The sequence below is a fragment of the Phyllostomus hastatus genome, unplaced genomic scaffold, assembly GCF_019186645.2.
Source record: "Phyllostomus hastatus isolate PE091 unplaced genomic scaffold, TTU_PhHast_1.1 phas_contig_80, whole genome shotgun sequence".
In the NCBI taxonomy this organism is placed as follows: Eukaryota; Metazoa; Chordata; class Mammalia; order Chiroptera; family Phyllostomidae; genus Phyllostomus; species Phyllostomus hastatus.
Window position 1 is genome coordinate 327,649 of NW_025333960.1, and position 23,311 is coordinate 350,959.

A 23,311-nucleotide genomic window follows, 5' to 3' on the forward strand; every position below is an offset into this window, starting at 1 on the left:
TTAATTTATTTTTAGAGAGAGGGGTAAGGAGGGAGAAAGGGATGGAGAGAAACATCAATTTGGGGACCTGGCCCACAACTCAGGCATGTGCCCTGACCAGAAATTCAGCTGGCAACCTTTTAGTCCATAGGCTGGCACTTAATATACTGAGCTACACCAGCCAGGGTTTCTTACAGTGACTTTATGGATATAAAAGCTAATTTGTGCATATTTCCCTTTTTAATTTGAAATGTGTGGCCCAGTTGGGGCATTGTCTTGTAAACCAAAAGGTTGTAGGTTCAATTTCCTGTCAGGACACGCGCCTAGTTTGGTTTCAGTCTCTGGTTGGGATGCATACAAGAGGCAACTGATTAATGTCTCTCTCCTTTTCTCTCTTCCTCCCTTCCCTTCTGGGTCAACGAGCGTGTCCTCAGAGAAGGGTAAAAAATTTAAAAAATGAGTAAGTTTTTAAAAATTCAAATGTTTGTGTACAAATGGTTTTTTCACTTGACAGTACATCTTGGAAATCTCTGTCAACAGTTTCCTAATTATTTAAGAAATTGTGGTAAAATATACATAACATCAAATTTACTATTTTATTCATTTTAGGTGTATAGTTCAATGGCATTAAGTATATTTATATTATTGTGCAGGTATTGCCATTATCCATTTTTAGAACTTTTTTTTAATGTTCCCAAACTGAATCCTCATTTTTTTGGTAGCTGACTGAAATTCCATTGTGTAGATATACCATAATTTTATAAAACCAGCCTGTGTTAGTGAACATTTAGATTGTTCCAGTCTTTCGATATTACAAACAATGTTAAAGTGAATAGTCACATATATACATGTGTACTACACACATAACTTTATTTTGCTTGTGTGCATGAGGTCCAAGTACACTTCTCATTTTGATAAATGTTTCCCATTGCCTTCCATAGAAATTGTGTGCCTTCTCATTCATACTCTGGACAATGCAGTGTGTTAATCAAACTATATGACCTTTGCCAGTCTGGGTGGAAAATGCTATCTTGGTATAGTTTTAGCTTACATTTCTTGTATATTGAATGACATCAGACATCTTTGTAAATGTGAAGTACCATTTATATTCCTGTTCTGTGAATCATTTTCATATTTGTATAATTTTCTAATAGGAATGGAATTTTAAGCATTCGTCATGGGATTTTTTAACACACACAAAAAATGACTAGTACAGTGAACCCCCCATGTGCTCATCCTCCGGCTTCAACAGCTATAGCATCTATAGCCCTACTCATTGTCTTCCTCGCCAGATTATTTTAAAGCAAATTACAAATACAGCATTGTATATGTAAATCTTTTGTATCTGTATGTTCCTGTAAGAGATAATGACTATTTTAGGGGGAGATACAATTATCACATTTACAACGATGAACAAAAGGAAATAGATTTTTTTTCTGAATGTTTATAAACAGGGTTGGGAGGTAGCTCTGCTTCAGTGCCCTGCTCACAGCTGACAGTCCCTAAACCCATGTTTCTGGCCACAGTGAAGCAACCCAGTCCCCTGGGTCTTGCTGACACCTGCTCTGTGGTTTGATCATGGTGGGGCTGTCCCTTCATCTGTGCTCTTAGGTTCAGCCAACATGTGTGAAAGCCTCTGTGATACCAGGGAAACCCTTTTATGCCCATTAATTCATTTGATCTTTGACAGAAGCTTAAAATATGATTAGTATTATCTCTTCCACTTGTTGAGGATACTAAAGCCCAGAGAGGTTAAGTGACTTATGCAAGGCCTCACTCAGAAATTTTAGCCCAGTTTTCCTGTTCCCAGGTCCGCTTTCCAGTTCACTACCCCAGAGCTGCCCTGATCAGTTGCTACAAATTCCACTTAAGCATAACCTCTGCAGCCGCCTTCTGCCTTATATACCTGTACTTCTCTCTTCCCTTCTAGGTGTGTTCCGGGGTGGTCATGACATCCTAGTGCGCTCCCGGCTGCTGCTTTTAGACACAGTTACGATGCAGGTGACTGCCAGAAGTTCAGAGGAGCTGCCAGTAGACATCATCTTGGCATCTGTGGGCTGAGGCCACCCTGCATAGACCCTACTCCTACCCTTTCCCCCCAACATTATGCAGAATTCAGACCTTCCTCCTGTACCCAGTAGAAACTCCTTCCTAAGCCTCTGTATTCAAAAACAGTTAGGAATCATTTTTAATTTAACCTTTACCCCAGGACTGTTAGGGGATAATTTTTTTTAAAGGATACTTTTGGCTTCTATTAGAACTTGCTGCCCTACCTGCCAGGGAAGGACATCATAAGCTAATAAAATGCTCATATCTCGAACTTATCCCTAGAGAAACCATCTTATCCCTATAAATAAACCAGCATGTTATTTACTGAATGACTGTTACTTCTGCAGACTCATGTTTAGCATCTCCGCCTTCCCCTTTTGGCCTCCCCACAACCAAGAACACCTATCCCCTGTACATTCATAGCAGTCAAAGGGTTGCCATGAGGCAGGACCCTCTCCTACTCATTCATCTCTCTCCAAGCCCCACACCCAGGAACAGGACCAGTGCAGTTTTGCTGAGGGAATGACACCAGCTGACAGGCTTTGAATGCATGCATTTATTCTTGCATTTTCACAAATACGCTCCTTTCCTAGGTGATAGATAGAGATCCCAGAGGGTTTGGGATCGATCACCATTAGGTCTGAAGTAGAATGTGTGCTGGAATTTGCCTGCTCCTGCTTTGGTCCAATTCAGGGAATGCACAGAAGGGAACAGCCTTTACAGAGCACTTGATTGGCTCCAGATGCAGAAATCCCTGTTTTATGCCCCAAGGAAGCAGGCTCAGAGGCCACCTCAGCTGCATTTGTAAACTCAAGACAGGTGGTTTTACTCTGGCTGAAATACAGCTGCAAAGCCCATTTTTAAAAATCCAGGCATCATGTCATGGCTGGTGTACTTAAGTGGGCCTGCAAGCCAAAGGACCACCGGTTCATGTCGCAGTCAGGCCGTAATGCCTGGGGGGTGTTCGAGAGGCAGCCACACGTTGATATTTCCCTCTCTAAAAATAAAGTGTTAAAAAAAAAATCCAGGCCTCATCCTTAGAGACCATGATGGGTAAGGGGGTGAAGGTGAGGACCTTGAGAGGGCTCATTCTGGTGCCCACTGAAGTTAAAGTAACATGTTTGATTCATGAAAGCTTTTCTGATGGTCCAATTATTTGCCCCAACCTATGAGACAGTTCATAGAACTGTTAAGTAAAATGTTTTCTGATTTCACCCCTACCATGACCTGGTGCCCTACAGTTACCTAGCATCTCTGCCAGCGTCCTTGGAACGAGCCTTGTCCTTGCGGATTCTTCCCTAGCCCTATTCCTTCGCTTTGCTGTAGAAGAGCAGTTTACCCCGCAGGGTTGGGGTGGGGGGGCAGACGAATATGGAGGAAAGTGGAGCTCCAAGAACCCTAGTATCAAGGAGTCCGTAAAGGCAACCCTAGTCCCCTGAGGCACTTAGAGAATATTGAGATCCCAGGGTCCACGCCCGGTTGGGAAAGGAAAGGGAAAGAAACAGGAACTGCCCGGGCGTTAGGTATATCAAAGGAGCCACCCTGTACTTGGAGGTGGGGCTAGGCTACGTCACTGGGGTGGGGCCAGGAGCGTGGCCCGCAGAGTGTGAGAGCGGAGAGTGACGCTGCCTGCCGGCGGGGCCCAAAGCAAAGGTCAGACCGCCGGGGTAGTCAAGCTGAGTTAGAGTGAGGAGACGTAGATTACTGGTGTTGGTCGAGGTGGGGGTGAGGCGACACTGGCGGCCGACTGGGCCAAGGCTGAGGTGGGGAGTGAGGCAACTCTGGAGGCCGGTGGACGCCGAAGTGGGGAGGTAGGGTAGGGCCAAAAGCCGGGACCGTACCGCTGTCGCTAAGGGCCCAAGTGACGCCAGCGGGCGGCCTTGGGTCCACCTTAATGCCGAAACTTGCTGCGGAGGTGGGGTGTTGTGGCCTGGGGGTCTCTGGTACTGGAGAGCAGAGGAGCCACGATGGATAAGAAAGAGGCTAAGTTTGGATACTACCCAGAGGTGGCATCTGGTTGCCATCATTGGGATTAGCTGGTGCTCCCTTGGTAAAAGGCTCTAATTAATCTCAGGAGGGGGCAGAAGGAGAGGGAAGTGAAGACGAGACAATGTGGATAAAAAGAGTCACCTAGAGGAGGGAGCTAGTGGCTCAAACTTTCTCCCAATGTTTTGTAACCTAAAGGTTGTGAGAGGCCGCGTTGAAGAATGTGCGGGCGAACATCCTGTCATTTACCTAGAGATGTTCTCACGAGAGCTTGTGCCTATCAGGATCGGCATGGCCAGCCGCGGCTTCCAGAGTGGAGACATCCTGACAAGTACTGTCCCTCTTACAACAACAGCCCTCAATCAAATAGCCCAGTGCTTCTGTCTCGACTGCACTTTGAGAAGGTAATCACTTTATCTGCCTGGCACGTGGTGATTTTCTACCTCTACGTAGATAACCCTTTAACAATGACCCTTAAACAATGCGGGAAGGGGAAGCTGGGTAGGGACGCTAATAATCCCCGCACCCCTGCAAAAGTCTGAAGAGTCTGAAAATCTTTGCTTTATATAACAACTTTTGACCCTCCAAAAATTTTACTAATAGCCTGCAGTTGACCGAAAAAGCCTTACCAATAACACAAACAGTAGATTAACACATATTTTGCATGTTGTATGTATTATACACTGTATTCTTACAATACAGTAAGCTAGAGAAAATGTTACTAAGAAAATCATAAGGAAAGTACATTTACAATGTTTATTGAAAAAAAATCCGCATATAAATGGACCCATGCAGTTCAAACCCATGTTATATTTGGTTTGATGTGTATGCTCGGCCTCTGAGATGCATCGCAAAACAGTCCTTATTTGACCCCTAGTTGAGAACCACTCTGGGCCTCATTGAAATGTTTTATTGGTATCTTCTAATCTTGCAAGATAACTCAGTATTCTTCAGGCTCAATGTAAGTGCCTTCTTTATAGACATTCTACCCATAATGCATGTCAAATTTATATGACCCTTGTATCAGAATACATTTTTTTTAAGACAGCACCTTTCCAACCTCAGTGATCATCAGGATCATTTGAGTATCTTTTAAAAAAGAAAAAGATTTCCATGTCTCTTACTAGTTTGTGCTGTATCAGAATCTCTAGGCCTAAGGCAGAATTAAGACTAGATAATCTAAAATACCTCTAATGTTTCTTGACCACTGAAGTTACCATTCTTTCTGCTTGTGTTTTTAATCTTTTTATGTTTATTTACTAAAGTTAGAAACAGATGTATTTTGTGTGGTTATCTGAAGTTTAATTGCTTTCATTCTATTTATAGTATTTACCCACTGTAGTTTTGAGGTAACCAATAATATATAATGTTTTGGTTCTTTGCCTTATTTTTATTACAAGAATGCGTGTGATAAAAATGTTTCACCTCAGAAGTTAATCGTTTCTCCATATCTTTTTTAAAATTTATGTATTACATAAATATCCTTGATATATTTTTAAAAACATGATTGTTTCCATGCTGGATTTTTATTCTTTTTGATCCATAATGCTTAAGTCACTTTATAAAACTGATTATACCACAGCTACATACTCTTCAGAATTCTTGTGATAATGTGATTGTCAAAAAAGACTCATTTCTACATTACAGGGCTCACATTATTTTGAAGTAAACAAACTAATAACATTGATCTTTTTGATAAATAAAGCTATTTACATAAAGTAGTTTATTCTTAAGCCATTTAAGAAAGCGCTTTTTTTTAATGAGAGGATAATCAAAATAAAGTTATATCAAAGGGAACCTGGACTGGGAAAGGAAACAGTAAAACATGTTTCAAAAGAAGGTATAACTTGAAGTAAAAAGAGAGAAGGAGTAAGTATATGAAATATTCTCTTTTAGCCTTGGTTCTTTTTGTACCACCTCTTTAGAATTATACAATGAATGTTAGCTGAAAGAAAAATTTGTCTAACAGATGTAAAGGCAGAAGAGTAGAAAGATTGTTACTTGTTGTGAGTTACCCAATCTGTGATGGATAGAGCTGGGACTGAGATCCAGACCAGTGTTCCCACTCAAGTGGATGTTCTCCAGAACTAGGAATGGGGAAGGTGGAGCCCCTGGCAAGTATAGCCCTCCTTTTCTGTCAGGGGTATGAATTTGCTGATTGATGAGTGTGATGACTCTACATCTTTAATAAATTGTATTAAGGTTGCTAGGGTTTCGTAATTTTAATAAATAGTTGAGGTTTCATTTTTTCCTCAAACCTGTAAATTATGAAGCAAAATTAGACTTCCAGCCAAGATGGAGGCATAGGTAGATATACTTTGCTTCTTGCACAACCAAAAGAAGGGCAACACCATTTAAAGAGAAAAAACAACCAGAACTGACAGAAAATCAAACTGTATGCAAGTCTGACAACCAAGGAATTAAAGAGGAAACATCCATCCAGACTGGTAGGAGGGATGGAGATGGGCAGCTGGGGCAGAGAGGACATGTAGCAAGGCAAGCAGCTGGCTGGCCAGGTGGGCAAGGAGGCAGCTGGCAGAGCAGGCAGTCCCACATTCATGTGCAGATAAACTGGAAGAAACAACAGGGGAGCAAGACAGACTGCACAACCCAAGTTTCCAAATAAAGCCTCAAAACATCTGGCTGTAAAAACCTGTGGGGGTTACAGTGGTGGGAGAAACTCCCAATCTTACAGGAGAATCCATTGTAGGGACCCACAGGATCCTAGAATCCACACAAACCCATCCACTCAAGAATCAGCACCAGAGGGGCCCAGTTTGATTATGGGTAGCAGGGGAAGTGACTGAAAGCTGGGGCAAGAGCCAAGCAAGTAGCATTATTCCCTCTCTGACCACTCCCCCATATACAGCACTACAACAAAGCAAAGTGGGTTGCCCCACTCTGGAGTATACCTAAGGCTCTGCCCCTCACAATGTAACAGGTTCACAAAGAAAAAGAAATATGGCCCAAATGAAATAACAGATCAAAACTCTGGAAAAAGAATTAAGTGATGAGGAGATAGCCAGCCTATCAGATACAGAGTTCAAAACACCAATAATCAGGATGCATGTAGAAATGGTTGAGTATGGTCACAAAATAGAAGGAGTGAAGGCTATACAAAGTGAAATAAAGAAAAATGTGCAGAAAACCAACATCGACAGGAAGGAAACTGGAACTCAATGATTTGGAACAGAAGAAAGAAATAAACATTCAATAGGAAAAGAATGAGGAAATAAGAATTCAAAAAAATGAGGCTTAGGAATCTCCAGGACAACTTTAAACATCCCAATGTCCGAACCATAGGGTTGCCAGAAGGAGAAGAGGATGAACAAGAAATTGAAAACTTATTTGAACAAATAATGAAGGAAAACTTCCCTAACCTGGTGAAGGAAATAGACATGGAAGTCCAGGAAGCTCATAGAGTCCCAAAGAATCTGGTCCCAAAGAGGAACACACCAAGACACATCATAATTAAATGGTCAAAGATTAAAGATAAGGAGAGAATCATAAAAGCAGCAAGAGAAAAGGAAACAGTTACCTACAAAGGAGTTCCCATAAAACTGTCAGCTGATTTCTCAAAAGGAACCTTGTGAGCAAGAAGGGGCTGGAAAGAAGTATTCCAAGTCAGAAAGGCAAGGGCCTACATCCAAGATTACTCTCTCCAGCAAAGCTGTCATTTAGAATGGAAAGGCAGATAAAGTGCTTTACCCAGATAAAGTCAATTAAAGGAGTTCATCATCACCAAGCCCTCATTATATGAAATGTTAAAGGAACTTATGTAAGAAAAAGAAGAAGATCAAAACTATTAACAGCAAAAATGACAACAAACTCATAACTATCAACAACTGCACCTAAAAAGCAAAAACTAAAACTAAACAAACTAGAACAGGAATCACAGAAAAGGAGATCAAATGGAGGATTATCAGCAGGGAGATGGAAGGAGGAGAATGGGGGAAAAGGTAATAAGCATAAATGGTAGGTACAAAATAGACAGGGGGAGGTTAAGAATAGTATAGTAAATGGAGAAGCCAAAGAACTTATATGTATGACCCATTGACATGAACTGTGGTCGGGCAGGGGAAATGCTGTGAGAGAGGGCTGAAGGGCTAATGAAGATAAAGGGGGTGGGGGAATGGGACAATTATAATAGCATAATCAATAAAGTATACTGAAAAAATGAAGCAAAATTAGAACCATTTCAGCCGTTCATTTAATCCGTATCATCAACGGCCAGCACATATGTATAGATTGCAACATTTACATTTGAAACCACTGGTTTGCAAATCACTTCCTTTTTCATTCATCTACCCCAGAGCTACCAGCTCTTTTGGTCACAGTTCAAAAAGACAGAGGAAAAGATGACTAATATTGAGCCGTATTTTCAGTATTTTGGCTTTGCAGCCACTTTTTATTGAGTATTCCCAGTAGAGGGCAGCCTCACATTTAGGTCTGATTTATAATTGTCCAGTGAACACATTCAAGTTAAAGGTAATCACTGGAGTTTGTAAGAATAGGATTTCTCAACCTTACCAGTATTGACATTTTGTGTGGGGTAATTCTTTTCTGTGAGAAGCTGTCCTGTGCATTGTAACATGTTTATCAATATCACTGGCCTCTACCCACTACATGCCAGTAGCATTGTCCTGGTCATAATAATAAAAAATATCTCCTGATATTGCCAAATATACCCACTAGGTTTGCACACCACCCCTTCCCACCTGCCCTAGGTTTTGATTGTGATAGTGGTGGGATGGGTGGGTGTCAGAATTGCCCCTTGTTGAGAACTATAGATGTAAAAGTGTTGTCTTACAAATTTCTGATGAGAGATCATTTACTTGGCCATTATGTATATATATATGTATGTATAATTCTAATTTCTGCTTTGGGCAAGGATCTCTTCTGCTTAGAAGGCACATTTGATTCTGGAAGAGGGTTAGGGTTAGGGCCTAAGGCTCTGCATTTTCACACATTCGTTCTTCTTCCTCCTACCCCTGAGGAGATTAACACTTGGGTTTATGCCCTTTTACATTTCTTCCAGGGTTTTCTTTTTCTTAGTTATCCTGCACACATATTACTGTAATTTTTGTTGTTTTGGCATACAGTCATCAACCCAAAGTCACTCATGTCAATTCAACACCAACAGGAATCTCCAACTTGGGGTGTAGTGAAGAAGAAAATTTTATTCCGTGCAAATGGCCCAACTATGACACAGCACAGCTGTGAAAATAATATGGCTATTTGGTGGCCTTGAGGCCAGGCCCCTCGCCAAGTAGACAGCTCTGCTCTTCACTTGTCTGCTCTGCTTCGCTACAGCAAGACATCTTCAGTGTTTCTTTAGTGTATCAGCTCTAGGAAGAGTAACACAGTCTTCAGTCTTTTGTGGAAAAGAAAAGTGGCTCTCAGAGCCAGAGGGGAGCTAACTTATGTAGACAGAAGTCCCTGCTCCTGGTCCCTGATTGATCTATCCTCATGCAAATGAGAAGGCCAAATTCTCACATTTTGGTCCAAAAGCCACTGTCCTGACTGGTCAGAATGGAGCTGCTCTGGTTGGTGGGTGAAGAAGCTGATGGGATATAGCTGCACAGCTCTGATTGGACATGGAACGCCACAATCTTATTGGTTGAAATAAGATCTCAGGAATTCATTTATAAGGGCTGGCTCAGAAGGCAGAAACACAGTGCCAGCAAGCAGTTCTGTGCAGGAAGCAGGCAGCTTAGTGCAGGCTTCTCCCTAAAGTGAAGTTGGCATGAGAATCCCCTGTATAGAAATGGTTGGTAGGCTCTGTGTTTTAAATTTGACCCCATTTAGCCATCTGGAGCCCTTCTTAGTATCTTCTTCCTCAGGGTCCACACATACCTAGGCCTCCTGTCTTTAAAAATGAAGCACACACACAGTTGATCCTCATTTATAGATTCTGTTTTTGCAAATTTGCCTACTTGCTAAATGTGTTTGTAACCCCCAAAATAATACTCCTGTTCATTCATGGACAATACAGGCAGTGAATATTTGAGTCACCTGATATACACATTCCCAGCTGAGACTGAATTAGACAAAGCTATTAAAAAACAAACAAACAAAAAAAGAGGAAGTTCTACCTTCTTGTTTCTGCTGTTACATTATGAACAAGTGTCCTTTTTGCCATCTATTTAGTGTTACTTTTTTGCATTAGTGATTTCACTGTTTAAAATCTGCACCCCCCCCACAAAAAAAAAAAACAAAAACAAAAACGAAAAACCTGTTCTCAAGCATAGCCCTAAAGTGCTTGCTGACTGGTATTCCCAAGTGTAAGAAGCTTATAATATGCCTTATAGAGAAAATACATGTGTTACATCATCTTCATTCCAGCATGATTTATTGTGCTGTTGGTCATGAGTTCAACATTAATGAATCAACAGTATATATGAAATAAAGCAGAATTTAAGCAGAAATGGAAATAAAATAAGGTGACATATTAATCAGTTGATGAAAATATTGTCACCATAGGTTCATGGGAAACTAGTCCTGTATTTCCTCTATTTCCCCTAAGAGCAAAAGTTCAGTATTCACTAATTTATTGTTTGCATCACCATTGTAGAACCTGTCATGAATAATGAGAATAGACTGTGTGTTGTATGTATGTGTGTGTAGAAAGGGGATTGACTAAAACAGGAAAGATTTTGAAAGAAGTGGGACAGGATCTTACCAAGAGCAACAAAAGATAAGCCCTTCTAAGACATCACTACTGATGATGCCTTTCTTGACTTTCCTCATTCTACTATTTTCTTTCTAAGTACTTTTTCTTGGACTCTACTTTTCCCTTCATTTCTCCTTTTTTCTTTTTGTACCCCCAGGTTAAATTCTGTTTTATTTACTCCCTAAGAAACTTTATACTAACAATAGGTAGAAAATAGACAGGAGGAGGGCAAGAATAGTATGGGAAATGTAGAAGCTAAAGAACTTATGACACATGGACATGAACTAAAGGGGGGGAATGTGGGTGGAAGGGGGTGGGCAGGGTGGAGGGGAGTGAAGGGGGAAAATGGGACAACTGTAATAGCATAATCAATAAAATATTTTAAAAATATTAAAAATAAATAAATAATATCTTTAAAAAAAATAAACTTTATACTAATGGTTTTACCAGCTACCTTTATAGTTCTAAAAATACTAAACTATAATTTGTATCCGTATTCCATACCACACACTTTTTTAAAACAAAACTTTATTTGTAGTAGTTTTCAAGTATGTCTACAACAGCACACTGTTCAAGAGGAAGTCACATGCTTCCAGCACAAAGGTTGAATCACCCCTGCACCCACCCTAGGCCTGAGAGCTCCTTCTGGGATGGGGAAAATTTATGAGAGGGACAGATCTAGGGTTGAATAGGTGCTCCCCAATTTTCTATTAAGAGAGAAAAAAAGCACAAATAGGAGGAAGAGGCGATAGACAGCTGATAGCTAAGCAGAGGAGTGCCCAGAATTTGGGGAAGGAATCCACGCCACACATTTTAATGACTCTGCAAGGTAGGTATTCTTTACTCTTTTGACAGAAAAGGAAAGTTGAGGATCTAGGAAGCTGAAACTAGTCCAGCTTCATAAGTAGCAGTGAAGGGTTCTTTGAAGCGGGGTCTTACAAAGGCCTTATTTTTTCCTCTATACCAGAGGTTGGCAAACTACAGCCCTTAGACCAAATCTGACCCACTGCCTGTTTTTGTAAATAAAGTTTTCTTAGAATACAACCACACTCATTCATTTGTTCTTTGGCTGCTTTCACACAAGTGGTGGCAGAGTTCCATTGCTTGAGTCATTGCAGCAGAGACTACATGGACTCACAACGCCAAAAATATTTACTATCTGGCCCATTACAGATGAAGTTTGGTGACCCATTCTCCCAACTATGCTGCCTGTCTCCTAAGCTTTAAATCTACACACTTTTGGACATAGTAAACAGCGCTATTTGGATTTTATTTTAGTGACTTAAAATAACATTTATTATGTTCATTAATGAGGAATTAAGACAAAACATTACTGATATGATTTGTCTCTTCCCTGAAGTCTGGGGTCTCAGCCGAAAAGACTTGGCATCTGGGATTAGAATCATCTAGAGCAGGAGTCAGAAAACTAGGGCCCTCTGACCATTTTTGTAAATGAAATTTTATGGGCTACAGCAATATCCTTTTATTTATCTATTGTCTCTGTATGCTTTGTCCCTATAACAGTAGTTATAGTTGCAACAGAGACTGGCCCACAAGGTATTTAATATCTGGCCTTTTATTGAAAAGTTTGCCAATATCTGATCTAGAAGCATCTTAAGTCACTTATCTGGCAGTTGATGTTGGCTCTTAACCTGGGTTGTTGACCAGAGTACCTACATGTGGCTTCTCCACACAGCCTGGACTTTTTTACACCATGGCAGTCTTAGGTTAGTTGGATTTCTTACATGGCAGCTCAGAGTTCTAAAAGTAATACCTGAGCAAATAAGGAGGAAGCTGAAAAACCTTTTCTGACTTAGCCTTAGAAATCAGTGTCACTTTGCCATATTCTGCAAATCACATAGACCCCAGCTGTCATGGGGAAAATGGTAAAGATTTATTGACCATTTCCTTAAACTGCCACAGGCTTGCTACTATTATCAGAAAGTCAAACATGATCTTTCCCCAAATCAAATCCTTCAGATTTTTTGTTCAATAGTGCCATCATTATTTCAGTCTTCTGGGCCTGAAAACTTAGTCATCCTATCTTCTTTTTACGGTTGTACCACAATTTTATTTTTTCTATCTTTTGGATGCCTTTTTTTTTTAAGATTTTATTTATTTATTTTTAGAGAGCATATAAGGGAGGGAGAGAAACATCAATGTGTGGTTATCTCTTGCACACCCCCAACTGGGGACCTGGCCCACAACCCAGGGATCTGCCCTGACTGGGATCAAATTGGCAACCCTCTGGTTCACAAGCTGGCACTCAATCCACTGAGCCACACCAGCTAGGGCTAGATGTCTCTTATTCTCACTACTGTACCCAGAGCTACTGTATCCTTATCACCAAATCCCTGAACTATTGTAGTAGCACCCCAATGTATTCTCCACTACTGGTTTCTTCCAAAGCATAGTGTACTGTGTCATGCAGAATAGTCTGTTCGTGCAGTCTAATCTGCAGATATCATCAAATTCTCAAGGGACAAATGCCAACAATAAAGTTTAACAACTATGTGTTGGGTGACCCCCAAACTACCCCCATATTTGGAGATTCATTAGAAGCACTCAACATGTGGCTAAGCTTTATTATAATGAAAGGGTACACAATAGAATCAGTAAGGGGAAAAGACACAAGTAGAAATCTGGAAAATTTCATGTACATACTTCCTTATGTTCTCTTCTTGTGAAGGGACAAGCTAAGTACATTGCTTTTCCAGAAATGAAAAATATAATGTATGCTGTTTTTCTGGCCAGGGGAAACCCATTAGAAACTCACAGCCCCAGGTTTTTATTGGGGGCTGGTCACAAAATTTCAGAATCCCAGAAGTAAAGAGGATGTTCAGCATAAACCTCATTATTTGCACAAATAGTCACAGTAAACCATTCTTATCAGTAAGAGAAAGGGGGGAACACTCAAAATCTTGTTTCCCAGATGCTAACTGAAAGCCAATGTTGTAAGCAGGCCCTCCTAAAAATAGTATCCTCACACTTGCTTTTGTGCACAAAACCACTTCCTGCATATTCTTGATATGGCTTTGTATATCATTTCATATCTGGTCTTTCCTCCCATCTCTTTTCTGTGACAGTCCTGTACAGTTTGTGGGGTCCATTCAAGAACTATCTTATCCTACCCCTGCCACTTTGGCCCCTTCTAAGGAGCTGATACTTCTCTATTCCATCCCTCACAGACCACTCGCCACAGAACTGCTAACACACTCACTGTATGTACCATTTAAATGGCCCTTAGCCTACTATTTTTATGTCTGTGTGGGCTCACATGTTATAGTATAAGCCCATTGAAGCTAAGCATTCTTCCACATGTCCCCATATCCCTTAATCACAGCTTGTACCTCATTGTATTAAGCTTGTCTATAATATGTGCCTCTTGAGAGCTGGTACTGCATAAAGTGCAGAGCCTAGCTCTATGTTACTTCCTTAGTAGGCACCAATTAAATGTTTGCAGGAACAAAACCTCTTTGTATCCCGTACTCCACCCATCAGAATATGAGTAATATTCTAATAAATATGATTGCTAAAGAACACAAGTTACATAGTGATAAGTCACTAAACTTGTTTTCAAGTAGAATCTTTCCCTTTTAATAATCTATTTTTTGTATTTGATACTAATAGTAATGTAATGTATGTGCTAAATTTGGTTTCTTAAGTTTCATTATGATCTCCTCACTGGATCTTAACCTTTTTTCTGACAGGGTGCAGACTCATCTGAGCGTGTCATTGCTCCCATGCGATGGGGCTTGATCCCATCTTGGTTCAAAGAAGGTGATCCGTCCAAACTGCAGTTCAACACTAGCAACTGTCGTAGTGATACTATAATGGAGAAACCATCCTTCAAGGTAGGTAGCTTATCTAGGGAAAAGATTTATTCTGGTCTTTTTTCAAACAGAGCTTTTAGTGACTTACATTCCTGAAAAATAAAATAAAGCTCTCTTTGGAACCTCCTTTAGGGTCCCAAAGTGTGTTCCTTGTTGTTCAGGTTGATTGCTGTTTTATTTATTACTGTGTAACAAACCATGCCAAAATTTAATGGTTTAAAACAAATCAACTATTTATATTATATCACTTCTTGTATCCTGTGGGTTAACTGGTCTCAAGTGGACAGTTTTCACATGGAAGTTCTTGTATAGTTATAATCAGATGACAGCTGGGGCTGAATGTCAAAGATAGCTTTTTTACCCACATGTCTGACATCCAAGCTGGGATGGGTATAGCAACAGGAATCCTTTCCACATGCCTAGCTGTGGTTGTCAGCATAGTCAGCCTTTTTACATGGCATTCTGCTTTCCCAAAGCACATGATCCAAGACAGCAGGGCAGAAGCTACAAGGCTTTGTGACCTAGCCTTGGAAGTCACATGGCATTGCTTGTACAGTATTCTGTTGGCCCAGCCCTAAATCAGTGTGGGAGGGAACTACATGGGATGTGAATACTTGGATGTATGGCTAATTGGGGAGCCAACTTTGGAGACTAGCTATAGCAAATGCCTATTTGTTAGAGAGCTATTGCTGTTGTATACATCATTTAATCTTTTCAACATCTGTGTGAGTGGTTTTCATTTTATACATATGAAAAGTGAGGTGCAGAGAAATTAAATAACTGCACCAAGGTTACACATTGGTAAACTTAAGATTTTAACTCAAGTCCATGAAACATGATTCTATCACTAAGACCGTATCTTGCTCACATTTTCCCTCAGGTGCCTCTGGGAAAGGGGAGACGCTGTGTTGTTTTGGCAGATGGATTCTATGAGTGGCAGCGATGTCAGAGAACAAGCCAGAGACAGCCATACTTTATCTACTTCCCTCAAATAAAAACAGAAAAGGTAACATCATCAGCACTCACAGTAAATATTTAGAAAGGTACAGAGAAATTAATCCAAAGAAGGGCATTTTTTTCTTCCCTCATAGAATTTTTTAATTTTTTAAAAAGATTTTATTTATTTATTTATTTATTTTTAGAGACAGGAAGGGGGAGGGGAAAGAAACATCCATGTGTGAGACAAAGATCCTTTGATTGCCTCTCTTACACGCCACCCACCCCCACATACACACACAAATAGGACCTGGCCCACAACCGAGACATGGGCCTTAACCAGGAGTTGAATAAGGGACCTTTTGGTTCACAGGCCCATGCTCAATACACTGAGCTGCACCAGCCAGGGCTAGATTTTCTTTTTTAATACCAATAATAGCTTTATTGAGATAGAACTCATCTTTTTTTTTTTAAGATTTTATTTATTTATTTTATTTTTAATAAAGATTTTATTTATTTATTTTTAGGGAGGGAAGGAATTTTTAGAGAGGGAGAGAGAGAGAGAGAAACATCAATGTGCGGTTGCTGGGGATTATGGCCTGCAACCCAGGAGTGTACCCTAGCTGAGAATCGAACCTGGGACACTTTGGTTCCCAGCCGCGCTCAATCCACTGAGCTACGCCAGCCAGGGCTAGAACTTATCTTTTTAAAGTATGCAAGTCAGTGATTTTTTTTATCTATCAACAATTATTTTATTTTTTCCCCAATAACTTTATTTTTAAATATATTTTATTGATTATGCTATTACACCTGTCCCATTATCCCCCTTTAATTCCCCTTAGCCCTGCACACCGCCTCCCACCCACATTCTGTCCCCCCTCATTAGCTCATGTCCATGGGTCATACGTGTAAGTTATTTGGCTTCTTTTCCTATACTATTCTAAACCTCCCTCTATTTTCTTTTTTTTAAATTATTTTATTGTTGTTCAAGTACAGTTGTCTGCATTTATCCCCCATCTCTCCCCTCCATGGCCATTCCCACCTCACTTCCCTGATTCCACCCACCCTTGGTTTTGTCCATGTGTCCTTTATAGTTGTTCTGAAAACCCTCCCCCCCTTTCCCCTCATTATCCACTCCCACCTCCCCTCTGGTTACTGTCAGCTTGTTCTTAATTTCAATGTCTCTGGCTATATTTTGCTTGCTTTTTTCTTTTTGTTGATTAGGTTCCACTTAAATGTGAGATCATATGGTATTTGTCTTTCACCGCCTGGCTTATTTCACTTAGCATAATGCTCTCCAGTTCCATTCATGCTGTCTCAAATGGTAGGAGCTCCTTCTTTCTCTCTGCTGCGTAGTATTCCATTTGTAAATGTACTATCGTTTTTTGATCCATTCATTTACTGATGGGCACTTAGGTTGCTTCCATCACTTGGCTATTGTGAATTGTGCTGCTATGAACATTGGGGTGCATATGTTCCTTTGGATTGGTGTTTCAGAGTTATTAGGATATAATTCCAACAGTGGAATTGTCAGGTCAAAAGGCAGTTTCATTTTTAGTTTTCCGAGGAAATTCCATGCTGTTTTCTATAGTGGCTGTACCAATCTGCATTCCCACCAACAATACACTAGAGTTCCCTTTTCTCCACAACCTCACCAGTACTTCTTGTTTGTTGCTTTGTTTATGATGGCCACTCTCACTGGTGTGAAGTTTTATCTCATTGTGGTTTTACTTTGCATCTCTCTGATGGCTAGTGATGCTGAACATCCTTTCATATGTCTCTGGACCCTCTGTATGTCCTCCTTGGAGAAGTGTCTGTTAATGTTCTTTGCCCATTTTTTAATTGTTTTTTTTGTCTTCTTGGAGGGGAGTTGTGTGAGGTCTTTTTATATATTGGAGATCAAACCGTTGTCCAAGATATCATTGGCAAATATGTTTTCCCAAATAGTTGGTTCTCTTTTCATTTTAATGCTGTTTTTCTTAGCCATGCAGAAGCTTTTTATTTTGATGAAGTCCCATTTGTTTATTCTTTCCTTTATGTCCCCTGCTCTAGGGGACATATTAGTGAAAATATTGCTTTATGGAATATCTGAGATTTTCCTGCCTATGATCTCCTGAAGGACTTTTATGGTGTCACAACTGATATTTAAGTCTTTTATCCACCTTGAATTTAGTTTTCTGTATGATATAAGTTGGTGCTCGGGTTTCATTTGTTTTTTTATGTAGCTGTCCAGGCCTCCTAATACCATTTGCTGAAGAGGCTATTTTTACTCCATTTTATGCTTTTGCCCCCTTTGTCAAATATTAATTGACCATAGAGACTTGGGTTTATTTCTGGGATCTCTATTCTGTTCCATTGGTCCATGTGTCTGTTCTTATGTCAGTATCAGGCTGTTTTGATTACAGTGGCCTTGTAATACAATTTGATATCAGGTATTGTGATCCCTCCTACTTTATTCTTCTTTCTCAAAATTGCTGCACGTATTTGGGGTCATTTATGGTTCCATGTAAATTTTTGAAGTGTTTGTTCTATATCTGTGAAATATGCCTTTGGTACTTTAACAGGTATTGCAAATGAATCTATAAATTGTTTTGGATACTGTGGACAGTTTGATGATGTTAATTCTTCCAGTCCATAAACACGGTATATGCTTCCATTTGTTTGTGTCTTCCTTAATTTTTCTTCAGTGTTGTGTAGTTTTCTGAGTACAGGTCTTATACCTTCTTGGTTAGCTTTATTCCTAGGTATTTTACTTTTTGTTGTTGCTATATCAATTGGGAATTTTTCCCTGATTTCTGTTTCTGATATTTCATTGCCGGTATACAAAAATGCCTTTGATTTCTAAATATTAACTTTGTATCTCACTGTTTTGCCATATTCATTTATTAGGTCAAGCAGTTTTTTGATGGAGTCTATAGGATTTTCTATGTATACTACCATGTCATCTGCAAAGAATGCCATTTTTTTTTTGTTTCCTCTGTTCCAATTTAGATGCCTTTTATTTCTTTTTTCTTGTCTGATTGCTGTAGCGTGAACTTCCAATACTATGCTGAATAGAAGTGGTAAAATTGGACAACCTTCTCTTGTTCTTGATCTTAGTGGGAAAGTTTTAGTTTTTGCCCATTGAGTATGATGTTGGTTGTAGGTTTCTCATATATAGCTTTTTTTACATGAAGAAATGTAAACTTTGCTGAGTGTTTTAATCATAAATGGGTAATGTATCTTATCAAATACCTTTTATGCATGTATTGATATGATCATGTGATTTTTGTCTTTCCTTTTGTTTATGTGAAGTATTACATTTATTGATTTGCACATATTGTACTACCCTTGCATCCCTGGGATGAATGCCACTTGTTCGTGGTGTATGATCTTTCTAATGTATTACTTAATGTGGTTTGCCAATATTTTGTTGAGGATTTTAGTGTCTATGTTCATTAGCGACTTGGCCTGAAGTTTTCTTTCTTTGTTGTATCTTTATCTGTTTTGGGGGCTAGGATGATGCTGGCTTCATAAAAACAGTTTGGGAGTCTTCTGTCTTCTTGGATTTTTTTGGAATAGTCTGCGAAGAATAGGGGTTAGCTCTTCCTTAAATGCTTCCTTAAATGCTTTGTAGAATTCTCCTGTGAAACCATCTGGTCCAGGGCTCTTATGTGTTGGGAGCTTTTTGATTATTGCTTCAATTTCATCAGTTGTTACTGGTCTGTTCAGGCTTTCTGGTTTGTCTTCATTCACTTTTGTAAGGTTATATTTTTCTAGAAATTTGTCTATTTCACCTAAGTTTTCAAATTTCTTGGCATATAGTTCTTTGTAGTAATTTCTTAAAATCCTTTGTATTTCTGTGATATCAGTTGTAATTTCTCCTCTTTCATTTCTGATTGTGTTTATTTGGGTCCTCTCTCTTTTTTTCTTGATGAACCTGCTTAAAGACTTGTCAATTTTGTTTATCTTTTCAAAGAACCATCTCCTTGATTTATTGATCCTTATAATTGTGCTTTTAATCTCTATGTCCTTTAATTCTTCTCTGATCTTGGTTATTTCCTTCCTTCTGCTTGCTCTGAGCTTTGTTCTTCCTCAAGTTCTTGTAGGTCTACGGTTAGGTTGTTTATTTGAAATGTTTCTGTCTTTTTCATGTAGGCCTGTATTGCTATGAACTTCCCTCTGAGGACTGCCTTTGCTGTGTCCCATAAGTTTTCAGTTGTTGTGAGTTCATTTTCATTTGTTTCCAGAAACTTTTTGATTTCTTCCTTGATCTCATGCTTGACCCATTCACTATTTAATTTTATGCTACTCAATCTCCATGAGTTTCAGTGTTTTTGAGTTTTTTCCTTGAGGTTGGTTTCTAGTTTCAGTCCTTTATGGTCAGAGAAAATGCTTGATATGATTTCAATTTTCCTGAATTTGTTGAGGCTTGTTTTGTGTCCTATCATGTGGTCTATCTTTGAAAATGTTCCATATGCATTTGAAAAGAATGTGTATTTAGCTTCTTTGGGATGAAAGGCTCTATATATATTAGTTAAGTCCATTTGATCTAGGACATTGTTCAATGCCACAATATCTCTGTTGATATTTTGTTTGGAAGTTCTGTCCATTTTTGATAGTGGGTGTTGAAATCCCCTACTATAATTGTGCTGCTGTCAATGCCTTTCTTGAAGTCCTCCAAGATTTTCTTTATGTATTTGTGTGCTCCTATGTTGGGTGCATACATATTTTCAATGTTTATGTCTTCTTGATGGATTCTTCCCTTGAGTATTCAGAAGTGACCTTCTGGGTCTCTCTTTATGGCTCTTGTTTTGAAGTCTATTTTGTCTGGTATGAGTATTGCTACCCTGGCTTTTTTTCCCTGTCCATTTGCTTGGAATATTTGTTTTTAGCCCTTCACTTTCAGTCTGTGTAGGTCTTTTGTTCTGAGGTGGGTCTCTTGTAGGCAGCATATGTGATGGTCATGATTTCTTATCCATTCTGCTACTCTGTGTCGTTTGATTGGAGCATTTAATCCATTTTCATTTAAGGATATTATTGATAGGTACTTATTCTTTGCCATTTTTTCATACCTGTGTTCCTCTCTCTCTCACTCTTTTTCTTCCTTTTCTTAAAGCAGACCCTTTAGCATCTCCTGCAGTGATGGTTTGCAGGAAGTGTATTCTTTTAGGCTTCTTTCATCTGGGAAACTCCTTATTTGGCCTTCCATTTTAATTGAGAGCCTTGCTGGATAGAGTAGTCTTGGTTGCAGGCATCTGGTTTTCATTATTTGTAATATTTCTTGCCATTCCATTCCTCGCTTGGAGCATTTCTATTGAAAAGTGAGCTGCTAGTGTTATTGGGGTTCCCTTGTATGTTACTTCCTGTTTCTCCTTTGTTGCCTTTATGATTCTCTCTTTGTCTTGGAATTTGGCCACTTTAATTATGATGTGTCTTGAAGTGGGCCCTTTTGGGTTCCTCTTGACTGGGACTCTCTGTTTCCTGGACTTGTGTGACTTTTTCTCTCATCAAATTAGGGAAGTTTTCCATCATTACTTTTTCAAACAGGTTTTCTGTCCCTTGCTCTTCTCCTTCCAGTATCCCTATTATGTGGATGTTATTACATTTCACATTGTCTTATAGTTCCCTTACCACCTCTTTGCACTTTCTGAGACTCTTTTCCCTTTCTTGCTGTATGTGGGTGTTGTTTTCTATCTTATCCTTCAGCTCGCTGATTCAATCCTCTGATTCTTCAAGCCTGCTTCCAATTGCTTCTAGTGTAATTTTTATTTCCGAGATTTTATTGTTCATTTCTTCCTGGTTTTTGTTTATATTTCTACTTACTTTTTCATGCTGATGTAGTTCTCACTCAGTTCCTTGTAGTTGTCTGAGAATTTTTTGAGCATTTTTATATCCATTATTTTGAATTCTATATCTGGTAGTTTGCATACCTCCATTTCATTTAGGTCTTTTAGTGGGGAGTCTTCCATTCCTTTTGATTGCATGTTCTTTTTTTGTCTTGCCATTTAAGTGACTCTTTGTTTTTGTGCTTCCTGATGTATTGCTTTGCTAGCTGTCTTTGTAGGGCGAACTTCTATGGTAGGAATTCTGTGGGGTCCATTGGTGTGGTCTCTTTGATCCCCTTGTCTGGATGCTCTAGATTTTCCCTTTCCTCTGTTTGTGTGGGCTCTCTTGTTATACTTGGTTTTTACCTTTTGGTGGTTCCTTTCTTGGTGATTTTGTAACTGGAAAAGACACCAGCGTTCAGGCTGCCTGTCAGTACCAAATCCAATAACAATGACAGCAATTGAATCTTTTATGGGTGCTTTATTCAGATGGCTGGAGATCTGAGAAGATGGTGGGTTCATACCCTAACAAACCATCTTCCCTTCTCTTTCCAGGCCAGATCTTTTATAAGGGGGTAGGGGAGGACAAACAAGGTGCAGTGAGGGCTTTGAGATTCAGAAGCTGCAATGTTCCTGTCCTTAGCAGTTAGCTGTTCCCAAGGTGGGAGGCGGGGGGCAGTGGAAACACAAAAGGCCCAGGTGCCTCCAACTTGTCCCTAGGTGGTAATCTCTAGCCAGTGCCCCAGGAGGTCAGCTGTTTTTCCCAGGAGCCAGGATGGGCCTTATCTGTAGTTTCTGAAACAAAAGCTTAACATACACATTACTTGCTGGACTTACAGCTTTTTACCTTAAGCTAAAATTTTCCAAGTCTTGAGTCCCCTATCAGTTTTTCCCCTCCAGCAGGTATACTGATGTTTGCAGCTCCCACCTATTCTTGTGTGTGACCAGTGGCAGGGGGTAGGCAAAATGGATTAAGACAGTAGGAGAGTATTTTATGGGATTTAAAGTACCAGCAAGTAGAGAAGAGATAGGAGATTCTTTTGATAAGTATAGCATTAACTGTGACATGTCACCCAACTTGCCACTTTTTATAAAAGGTGAAAGAGAGATAACACTCTTTTTAGAGGAGAGGAGAATTGTGAACTGAATCCGGAAAACAGAGCACTTGTGCAGATTAGATGATGAGATACTGTGAGAGTAAAGGATAGAAAGTAGGCATAGTGTGAGAGCTAGTAGTTAACCACAGCAATAATCAATAAAAATGCTCAGGAATATAGTGAAGTGGGCTAAGATCAGGGAGGGTTACTGTGTAGTATGTACAATTATATGGAACAAAAATTATTTACAGTAGTACTAGAACAACAATAATATGACAAGAAATATATGATTTGGTTACCAGAATAGAAAATACAGGACAAGAGTAGTGTGTTATTTGAACATGACTGGACTTGAGTGAAGTGAAAGAAGGAAAATTAGAATACAATAAAGGAAATAAGGAAAATCAGTTAAACAATACACAATACAATTAGAGAAATAAAATGAGGAAAACTAACAAGGAAGAGAAATGTAAAAAAATCCTAATAAAATAAAAGTAGTAAAAATAATGAAAAAACAACAATAATACACATAAACAATAAAATGCCAGCTCTATGTGATAGCAAAGTGACATTTGTCTCAGTTTCTCAATTTTGGGGGTTAGCCTTGTGCTCCCCTTTTGGATCTGTCTCTGAACCTTTCGTAAGTCCATGTCTTATTGTCTCACTTGGGGGAAGAGAAAAAGGAAAAAAAAAAGTGAGAGGAAAGAAAAAAATAAGCCTCCTTTTGACTTTAAACCCATTCAGCAAGTTCTGCCAGTCTTCCTGGATGCCACAGGAAGAGGGGGGCTGGGCTTCACTTTTCTCCCTTCCTATGGTTTTGAGAGGATGAGGACCAGTCTGGGTCTCAATATTCACAGTTGCTCAGCCTCTGGCCTGGGTCCTCCATGAGCTACCAGGCTCAGATCAGCCCCTCAGTCTCTGGACATGCTGTGTGAGTCAATGTCAGGCTCG

At 39.6% G+C, this 23,311-nt stretch overlaps 2 protein-coding genes across 4 annotated transcripts in view; both read left to right on the plus strand.

The window, feature by feature from the left end:
* The window catches only part of COPG1 (COPI coat complex subunit gamma 1), a 29,198-nt gene extending 26,841 nt beyond the window's left edge, over positions 1-2,357 (plus strand). Inside the window, exon 24 of the mRNA XM_045849686.1 lies at positions 1,910-2,357. Within this exon, the coding sequence (XP_045705642.1) occupies positions 1,910-2,040 (131 nt within the window). The 3' untranslated portion in view covers positions 2,041-2,357. The remainder of the gene's footprint in view (positions 1-1,909) is intronic.
* A 1,251-nt stretch (positions 2,358-3,608) lies between these two features.
* Positions 3,609-23,311, plus strand: part of HMCES (5-hydroxymethylcytosine binding, ES cell specific) — a 32,515-nt gene continuing 12,812 nt past the window's right edge. Inside the window, exons 1-4 of one of the 3 annotated variants that reach the window (XM_045850457.1) lie at positions 3,609-3,681; positions 4,213-4,418; positions 14,398-14,541; positions 15,401-15,526. In XM_045850457.1, coding sequence (XP_045706413.1) covers positions 4,236-4,418; positions 14,398-14,541; positions 15,401-15,526 — 453 coding nt within the window. In that variant the 5' untranslated portion in view covers positions 3,609-3,681; positions 4,213-4,235. The other 2 variants (XM_045850458.1, XM_045850456.1) reach the window with 2 other exon arrangements.